The sequence below is a fragment of the Pseudomyrmex gracilis genome, unplaced genomic scaffold, assembly GCF_002006095.1.
Source record: "Pseudomyrmex gracilis isolate BER0280 unplaced genomic scaffold, ASM200609v1 scaffold_131, whole genome shotgun sequence".
Taxonomy (NCBI): Eukaryota; Metazoa; Arthropoda; class Insecta; order Hymenoptera; family Formicidae; genus Pseudomyrmex; species Pseudomyrmex gracilis.
Window position 1 is genome coordinate 193,940 of NW_018020715.1, and position 10,478 is coordinate 204,417.

The window sequence follows — 10,478 nt, forward strand, 5'->3', positions numbered from 1 at the left end:
CACGTACATACAACACACATTCACGTAATAATAACATTTCGAAGTGGATTTCTTTTTACACTCACTTCTCTTTTACCGTTTCACTATTTATAAAAAAAAAAAACAAATTTGTCGCAAATTAAACACGGCAATCAATTTGTGTCGTTTCCTTTGATTTTATTACTTATTTTATTATTGCTGTTATACTTCCTTGTCAGGTATTGTTGTTAATAAATTTTATTTGTATAGGTTTTCCTTCTTGTTTTCCCGTTCAAAAAAAAAAAAAAGAAAAAAAAAAAGTTTTCGCTATCTTTGATCTATCTTCGCCTCGTATTTATCGAGCTTCCGTTCTTCCGAGGATGGGGGTTGCGAGAGATTTCCTTCTCGATCTTCCTCCGCCAAGTTGTCTGCAGCTACGCTTCTCCTCTTCGAGCCACCGTAAATTGTTCTACTTAGCTAAGGCGAGTAGTGACCCTCCTAGCGAAGTTTAATTAGCTTTTAAATCCCTGCCGCTCATTATGCCCTCCTTTTTCTCCTCCAAATTAAAGAGAAGGGCTTTTTCCTCCATCGTCTAACTTCGCGCGAGTAATCGCGCGGAAAGGAAAAAGGAAATACCGCTCTTTCAACAAGAAATACAACCGAGTAAAGAATTTTCGAACGAAACGACATCGAGAACCGATCGCGTTCGATTTAATTGGCCGACGATACTTTTATTTCCAAGTCGACATCGAAAACAAACACACACAGATACTCCGTTCTAAGTATCGCGTTTCCCCTTGTTTCTCTGATAATTAAACAAGAATTCCCAGCTAATAAAAAAAAAAAAAAACAAAACCCCCGATCTTAACTGGACGTAACCCCAATTCGGGATTTCCCGAAATTTGTTCTTGTGTTTAAAAAAACAAGTAAATAAATCCGATTGCGCTTTTTCCCCGTTTCTCTTTTTAGTTTTTGACTTTTGTAGGAAAAGAGACTTTGTTTTACTTATTTTATTTTTTATCCTATTTTTCCGTGTTATTGAAAGCAAAACACTATCGATATATATATATATCTGCGCAGCTCCCGCACAAACATCTGACGATATTTAGCGCGGGCGTAACAAAAATACAATATTGTCGAGTTTTAACACCCGGTCATTTCTGGCGACACGTAGGTGGCGCGCGCGCTCTTAACGCGTCCCACGTCTTTTGATTTATCACAACGCAACAGAGACCGCCCGCAAAGGTAGGCAGCCGTGTCGGAAGGTATACCCTCTATACGACGGCGATGATAAATCCTCGAGCACTCTCGGCTACAGGCGCCGCCGCTAAATCTGCGCGAATCACGCAGCTTGCGGCCCGGTATCGCCGTAATAAATCGCGCTTCGATCGCAAAACCGTCGTGTAGTACACGCGCGCGTGAGAAAGAACCTCCGCGGAAATGGCAGAATTTATCCCGTAAAATTTCCCGAACGCCGATTAAAATTCCGAACAACACCGAACCGAGAAATGAGAAAAACCGCGAGAGAGGATTATCGATCGCGAGGCTCCGAAAAGCCTCTTTGACAAAGCTTGACGATCGATCAAAAAACACGAAGAAACAATCTTTCGTTTCGTGTTGTTCGCGAAATTTGAAAAGATTAAAAAAAGTGCGAGGAAATATTTTCAAAGTTTTTACAACGTCGATCGGTCGATAAACATAACGATATATATACTTGGAAAACGAAACAATTGCGCGAAATCCTTGAAGCTTTGAAAGTGTAACGGTAATGACGCGGCACATAGCCGATACACAGCCAAACGGCGAACAGTCTCTCTTCACCATAGATTTCAACCAATAACCGTTTCGTTGAAGAGAATCTCGCCGTATCTGCGGAAACAGCAGCAGTTTTTTTTTTTTTTTAGCGGGTTCAGCAACGACTCTTCCCTCAATTAAAAAAAAAGTGGAACGCAAATAAACTTTTGCTTTCGCTAAGTACGTACGCCGTGTGTATTATTTGAGGACAAAAATTTTATTTCGCGTGTGTGCGAAATAAAAAAAAGTTTTTTTCCAATAGAAAAGTTTTGGAAACGAATCAATGTCACATTATATGTTGTGATTTTTTTCACTGCTGGAGAATAAGAAGAAAATAACAACGGCGCAAAATGTTGTTTTGCTCGATAATATTTTTTATTTGAGTTCAACCGTAAATGCAACGGAACGCGCACGCGCGGCGACTGTTCGAAAGGGTAGAAGCGTACGCGACGTTTGATGTAATCCGGTGACAAAAAACACGTCGCCACGTTGCGGAACGGGCAAAGATCCTTATGATCCCCCTTCTTGCCATCAACTTGGCCGGCAAAATAAAAAGTATCGCCCTCGGATTCGGCTTATATTCTTGAATAATATATCAAACTTATGAAGCGGCTTTGGAGAGAAACGACGTCGCGGCAAATCCTCCGTATTATAAAGAAGAAAGACGAAATTGCATCTCACAAACCGCGCGCTCTCGCGTATGTACGATATGTTCGGACGATTACGATATTTCGGCGGAATCCGATGATCCATAAACGAGAATTTCATGTAACATGTGTGCGGAGAAGAAGAGAGAGAAAGAGAGAGAGAGAGAGAGAGAAAAAGGACGGAGAGAAGAAAGATATGTCAAAATAAATGTGGAAAGAGACACGGGGCGGTCTCTTCAAGCGCCCGACGACGGCGGAAGATCCAAAAGAAGCGCAAGAAAAGTTCAAGGTAGCTCTTCCGAAGCTTCTAAACTCTAAAGAGCTAAACTTTCAGTTATAAAATCCATCTAGATAAGGGAGCCTAGACAGCATCCACCTCTCATCCTCTTTGTGTCTGTGTGGAAGATGAGGTAAGTTCATTAACGTAAATGAGATGATTCTGATGAGAAGCTACTCCTCCTGGCAACGGGTGTTTTCACCCTCTCTCTCTCTCTCTCTCTCTCTTTCTACCGTGTTCTCGGAGAGATCGCGTCCCCGAGCCTTCTTATCGTAGATTTAACACGTCGTTACGCCTCGTGAATACGCTGTGAATACACGTGCGTAGACGCGAACCAGATAATTCGGATACAAAACTAATTTTCGCGAATCCCTTATGCGCCCGTTAAACTCGCTCGACGACTCCTCGCGAGGTCTCTCCGCGCATTTGAATCCCCCCCCCCGAATTTAACTCGTCAAAAGAAGTTTTTGCGAAGCTACGAGACGGTAATTTAAGTTTGCCAAGCGTTAGATTTACAGTTGATTTTTGAAAAAAAAAAAACGATCAAATACGTCGAGTACGTTGAACGAACAACTGTCAATTTTTTTAATTAAACTCGATCTCAACTTCACGCAACTCTCAGGTATTTCATTTCATTTTTTTTTGTTTTTTTTTTTTCAACTATTTTCGGTAGCTCGGATTTGAATTCACATTAAAAAAAGAAAAAAAAATATATACATATATATATGATCGTTTTAACAAACTCGGAGAATAACTCGGAGCTATGCGAATAATTCCGGGAGGGGGGAGTTAACGTATCTTCTGGCTGAGAGAAATTCAGCAAGAAATTGACAAGCACAATATTCGCGAATGTTAACTTATCGAGTTGCTCGGCGAAGAGAGAGCACCTTCTCAGCTTCACAGAGAGAAGAGACGTTTCGTGCCTTTCGCGATTCGCATTCTCGCGGATCAACGAGCAAACAACCATCCGGAGTACAAGTATCTTTCTTCCCCGATGCTTCTCTCTGTGCTACTACTCTGAGAGACAGCCGTCGGCGGTGCGCATATTCGCAGAAAGAATCCGAACAACGGCTTTGGGTGCCATTGAAAATGAAAGTTTCCGCTTGAAACTCTCTTTCTCTCTCTCTCTCGTGTCCCAGGGTCCCGGCGGCGCTTCGTTCGAAAATTCGTGATTTAATTTTAGAATCGCTTCTCGCGCACCGCCTCAGTCCACTCGCGAGATTCGTACGAGACAAAACGAGCTTTCAGAACGTGCGTTCTCGTCGCAAAAAAAGCAAGAAATTAAAACCGTTCAAAATTGTTTCAAGAATCGAATTTGATCTTTTCGCGCTTTTCCGAACCGTCGCTCTCCTTTTTTGAAAACAACCTGAAGATTGTACCAACCGTCAAGTGTAATTGGTTTTTTTTTTTTTTTTTAAAATACCAAACTTTATATTGATATTATATTATTATTTTAAATATTCGTGTATATACGCGTGTGTCACGCGCGTGTGTGCGGGCGCGAGAGAACAATTTATTTTGTTGTTATTGCTGTGTGAATTTTTCGACGCGGAAAAAAAGGGTAAAGGATCAGTTTTCGATTATTTTCCGTCGGAAAATCTAAAAATAGAAATTGTTGCAATATAGCAATTTTCGCCACAAATTCTGTGTTTTTCACAGAGAATGTTAGAGAGAGAGAGAGAGAGAGAGAGAGAGGGAAAAAACCTCTTTTACTTTTGTGTGCGCGAAAAATCCATGAAATAAATTTTTTTTTTCTTCTAAAAAAAAGATACACCATCTATGGAAGTAGTATGTATAAAACGCGGAACGCGATAACGCGCGCCGGTGGAATTTTCTCACCTCTCGAAAATCTATCATAAACATCGACGAAAATAAAAAGAAGAATTAATGATGGATGCGGTGAATTTTCTACAGGCTTATCTGCGCGAACGGTGTAAAATAGGATTTGCCGCAATAATCACCTACCGGGTCGCCGCCCCCCCTCTCCCCCCGTGCTCAGACAGTAATCCGTCAATAACGATAAAAAAAAAAAAAAACCCCCTCCCGTAAACATTTGTGTGTGTGTCAAAAAAAATATTTTATACATTCCGTAACTGTCGCGGAATATAAAGTAGTGGCTCGGTAATAAAATATATGAAATGCATAAAATAAACGTAAAACTAAATGTTTATACAATTTTTTAAATATAATTTCGCGTCGATCCCCAACGAGAGTTTTGCGATCTATAATATTTATTCTCTCTTTTTATCCCGTTATATTGGGTTTATAATTTTGTTTTTTTTTTTTTTGTGTTCCGTTTTTTTTTTTCGCGACAAAAAACATAACGAAACGTGATCCGGCAAATGTCTTCCTTTTTCCATTGAGGAATATGTACATATAAAAAAGTAGTATTCACGCGCGCGTAGTTGCAACACATCGAGCGCATCAATCGTTATTGCGATTTCTCACCCTGGAAAGTGCTCGTCCACGCGAAAATGTGCAATTCGGCTTTGCAGCGACGAGAGAGATTTCTGGTTGTCATCAACGACGATATAAAAATAACACGGAAGAGCATTTCAAAAAAAAAAGAAACGTCTAACAAAAATATCTGTTAATAATCACGTTACGCGTCTTCCATATATTACGCTCTTCGTTCTCGAGCAGTTTTTTTGTTGCGCGCAATTACCATATGTTGTTCGAAAAAAAAAAAAAAAAACAAACTTCACGCAATTACGAGTCTCAAAGTAAAACCGGACAATACTTACAAGCACCGCGAAGAGAAAACAACAAGACAAGAGAGAGAGAGCAAAAGAGAATTTTTCTTTTGACGGGGGGACCGTGAAAAAAACGCAAAGAATAACAACGTATACAGTAATTTACATAAAAAGTACGTGTACAACTTTATTGCACAAGATGTACAGATATTGCACAATTTTTTTGTGCGCAACACTTTGATATGTAACGCGCAATCAGTTGAATGAAGAGACAGACAAAAGAATCATCCATTTAAAGTTCTTCTCTCTCTCTCTCTCTTTCTCTCTGTGTGTGTGTGCGCGAGATTTGAAAACTTTTAAAAGTTCGGGATCAGTGTCGGATCACGGACTGTATCAGTTTGACAAGTAAATTTGATATGGTTTGAAAGCGCGTTGGTTCAAGTTCTACGAAAATTCGTCCACCGTAAACGTCACAAATATCGGATTTTAGTTGGCCTTCTCTCGCACTTGCATTTCCCCCCCCCTCTTTCACCCGGTTCGGTTTCGGGAGCTTGACGTCATTCATCCGACGTAAATTACGTCAGAATTACGGGAACATTCGCGCTCGCGCGCGCGCGCGCTCGTATATCGCAAAACTGTGTGCGCGAGCGGAACTATTACCGCAATCCTGGAAAATACGCGTACCGTAGTTACCTGCACACTTCGCGATCGCTTGTCACGCGATCGAATTTGCGCGCGCGAACTTGTCTCGCTCGACGTTAACGCGCGAACGGCCGCTTTGCTCAAAAGTTTTTTTTACGTCGTGTCGTTTCGCGCCCGTGCGAATAGATACCGCGCTTTTACCGAGCGGAAACTTTCTCTCTTACGACGTCGTAAAGTATATTTTTTAAAATCTCTAGCGGAAGTTTTTACCCTCAAAATATTGATTACATTATCGCGAAGAATAAATAAATATGTATGTGCGCGTTTCGCGAAAGGTTGACGCAGAAAAATCGTCCAATGTAAATTGATCTTCCGATCAACTTCTACCAACTGTCTGCGTTCGATAGAATTCGAGAAGCGGAGTGTGCGGTTTTTGACGAGAGTAAAACATTGCGAGTTGAAAGGTCCAAACGACGGCGACACCGACGACGCTCTTTTCTCTCTCTCTCTCTCTCTCTCTCTCCGCCGATGTCCTCCAGATACGATATTCTTGGCGGGACAAACAAGGGTGAACGTACGACTGGGAGAGCGCGGACCGCGGCTCGCACGACTTCACGTACTCTCTTCGCCCCAAATAGAACTCTCGCCGCGCTGTGTTGCCTGGTGGTAAACTCTCATCTCGCAACTTTCGATCGAGCGAGCGAGCGAGCTTGCTTTTCTTTGAAGAATTTTTTTTTCCGCGCGCCGCGGCGCAGTTAAAAATGCGCAGCAACTCGAACTCGTGTGACACGTGTCGTAAACAGCGTTTTGTCATCGCACTTTGAACTAATGTTTGTTTAAAACTTTTATTTAAATAAACCAAACTTATTGGCGAGCGATATTTGTTTGAAGTTTGAAACGAGAATTATTATGCGTTGGATGTGTGTGCGAGAAGCGCACGAGAAGCGCACGGTGTTCGATGGACGATGATGAGGTTTCTACAGTGGAAGAGGTAGAGATATGGATCGGACCATAAAAGTGGGTAAATTCGAATAAAATCGAGTGTTTGTCTCTCAAAAATCGATTGAGATCACGTCACGCAAAAATGTGAAAATTCCGCGCCGCACATATATATAGAAAAAGTCAAACACTTGGCGATTCGCGCACGCGCTCCTAAGGAGAGGAAAAAGTTTCTCAACGACGACGGATGCAAAAGTACGACGCTTGCTTCGCATCCTTGGTGTGTTTCTCTCGAACAATTATTTTTTTAACTTCAGTCGCGTGTTGCTCGGAAGAAAAATTCGCTATTTCATTTTCTTCAGAAACTGTGAACTCTGTAGCGCAACTCTTTTAATTGTAATCTTTTTTTTATAATTGTAAAATAAACTTGAGTTTCGAGCGTGTATGAAAACATACGTATATATATATATATATATATATTGACTTAAAACAAGCAAGATTTTAATTATAAACTTTTCGTTCGAGGTGTTAATCTCGTTTCACACTGTGTGCGCGCGCGCGTTTTTATTTTGAAACATCGAGAACTTCTCGATTCGCTGCTGTGAAGTGAAATCAAGAAACACGAAGCAAATGTTCGAGATGATGCGATTGCTGGTGGGTCTGCTGTTGCTGGCCTGCACGCAAATTTTCACGGAGCACCGCGAATTTCACGATTCGCGCAATCAGTACGGCTATCACAATCGGTTCTACAGTCAGCAGGAGAGAATGACGAAAGACGTTCGCGTGAAGGAGGGCCAATTGCGGGGCATGGTGGTTCTGCCGAGGAGCAATTACGATCTGCAGCTAGTTGACGTTTTTTACGGTAAGTTTCGATTGTTCAATTCGATCGTCGAGAAAAAAAAAATTGTCACTTGTACGCGATCGGTGGAGATCGGTAGAGATCGGTGGAGATCGGTAAAGATCGGTAGAGATCGGTGGAGATCGGTGGATATATAATCCAAAAATCTCCCACGTCGAGAGAATGAGAGAGTTTCGATCGACTTTTTTTGTTGTTGTTGAAGTGAGAAATAAACTTAACGGCGAAGTGAAGCGAGAGCGTTTGGCTATTTATATCGAAAATACATCTAATTTTGGATGGAAATACTAAGCCGGTTGGCGCGCAAAGTCAGACATTTCATATGCGACCTGGTACAACGTGGTATCCCCGATAGCGTTCGATACCACGGGGGGAGGAAACTCAGCTTCGGTCAGCGAGCAAAAGTTTCCTGGCAGCTGCATATCCGCGCTTTGAGAGTCCCGATACGTCAAAGGATCCGAAACGAGAAGCGCGCGCGCGCACGCTTGTGTATTTCGGGAACAGATATTACTCCCATCGCGCGCTCAGCATCTCTTTCTCACTCTCTCACTCACTCACTCTCTCATTCTCATTCTCTCTTTCTTCTACGGCTTTCTTCGTCTTCGCTCGACTCGACGCTACCGGGTCCATCGTCGTCGCGCGCGTTGAAGCCTGCATCTGTATGCATCACTTTGTGTACTCAAAGCCGAGTTTACACACTGCTCCCGTTTGGTGATCGTCCAAAGCGAGCGCATTCTTCAAAACGCGCGAGTTCTTGCTCTAAGACGTGTTAACCTTGCAAGAGACAAGGAAGTTAGTAGAAAATCGATAAAGAGAGATTGATTTCGTGAGAGATTCTCGAAGAGAAATTTGTAACTAAAGATTCACAAATGTACGAATCAAAGTTAAAAGAGAGTTAAATTGCGTTCAAGTGAGTTTTCGAATAGAAAATCAATCGAGTTAATTTTATTGCCTCATATATATATATATATTTCCACACGGAATGTGGTAAAAAGAATTTCTTCTAAATAAAGTTTAAAATAAAAATATGACAGTTTAAAATAAAAAAAAGTTTAAATAAGTGAGAAATGAGGTGTGACCTCCGGCTCCTTTTGGCAACTCCAATAAATTGAATCAATTAGCAGGACAATAATATGTGAGCCATGGCGGGATGTTTTGCCGTAGAAAAAATTAAAAAATGTACTTGAGACGTTTCGACTTTATTCTTTTAAGTCCTTATCAATCGTTAATCATAGAGTTGTCAAATTTAGTCAGTCGTAACTCGACATTACATGGAAATTCAAAAACACTTAAACAATTACAGACAATGAAATATTCGAGTCATGTTTATCGCGTATTTTGTAACAGAAAAAAAGTTTAAAATAAAAATATGACAGTTTAAAATAAAAAAAAAATAAAAATAAAAATATGACATTTATTAATTGATTTTATTGCAAATAGAAAAATTATTGTACAAAAGCAATTTTATTCGATGATCGAATTAACGTTAATTGCGTTAGTTCAGTAATGGATCTATATATAAGACGGTGTGTTCTTTTATGCGGCTTAGGAATTCCTTACGCGGAGCCTCCGGTGGGATCCTTCAGGTTTTCACCGCCACGCTCGCCGCAACCGTATCGCGGAGTGCGGCTGGCTCAGGAATTCGCTCCAGTTTGCCCTCAAGTCTTGCCGAATCTTCGTGAGGTCGTGAAACCGGGCAGATACAAGTACCTGGAAAGGCACCTGCCGTACCTGAGGAACCAGAGCGAGGATTGTCTTTACCTCAACGTCTACGCTCCTCATCAGGGTGAGTGGCGCGATTCGCACAAGTGGGAGAAACAAGGAGGCGCGGGGAACTCGTTAATAGTAGTGGCACTGTTACGAAAGTTGCCGACTTTGATACCCAGATTCAATCTATGACACTCTCGAGCGCGCGCGCGCGCGATTGTCACGTGTCTAGAGTTTTCGAAGTTTAATTGAAACATGAGGAACTTCAAGACCACACACACAGGAATTAGACTTTCTCCCCAATTTTAGTTCGCGAAATTTCTATATTGGAAAACACGACGAAAAAACGTTTTTGAAAAAAATATTTCTCGCCCTTAAGCTTGATTTAACTTGGGAAACAATATCAAACTCGCACCTTAATTTGATGCGAAACCTAATCCAGCATCCCGTTCGGGTACAGCTCAACTTTCTTCAACGATCAAAAATTTTCATCAACCGGACCCCCGAGAATGTTTTTGTGTTTTTTTTTCCACATTTTATTTAATTAATTAATTTAACTTCTTGTGTGTAATTCGGTTTCGTAATCTATGTTTCTCTCGCGATTTTAAACTTCGGACTAAAGTGATATTTTTGTTCCGGATGAGTCACATCAAAGAACTTGCGCAAACTACATATAGAAGCGGCGGGGTAAAACTCCGACGAAAGTATTTTACACCGTTATATATATATATATATATATATGTTGTACATATATATATATATATATAATCCGCGAACGCGATGATCCCTATATTCGAAGGCTCGAAGCGGCGCGCGCGCGCGCGACCCGCAAGCGGAATAATCCTCTGACGGAATGATGAAAATATCTGGCATTGAATCGAGAACTTCCTCGGGATTTTTTCCCTCGCTAACGGCGAGCTAAAAACACGGGAATATCCTGCAACTCGTTTGAAAAAAAAAAAAAA

At 41.3% G+C, this 10,478-nt stretch overlaps 1 protein-coding gene across 6 annotated transcripts in view; it reads left to right on the plus strand.

The window, feature by feature from the left end:
• The first annotated feature begins 3,899 nt into the window (after window positions 1-3,899).
• Window positions 3,900-10,478, plus strand: part of LOC109856698 — a 64,878-nt gene continuing 58,299 nt past the window's right edge. The window contains exons 1-3 of one of the 6 annotated variants that reach the window (XM_020432265.1): window positions 3,900-4,067; window positions 6,903-7,812; window positions 9,356-9,592. In XM_020432265.1, coding sequence (XP_020287854.1) covers window positions 7,581-7,812; window positions 9,356-9,592 — 469 coding nt within the window. In that variant the 5' untranslated portion in view covers window positions 3,900-4,067; window positions 6,903-7,580. Of the gene's footprint in view, window positions 4,068-4,133; window positions 4,238-6,230; window positions 7,813-9,355; window positions 9,593-10,478 lie in introns of those variants that run through there. The other 5 variants (XM_020432261.1, XM_020432262.1, XM_020432263.1 and 2 more) reach the window with 5 other exon arrangements.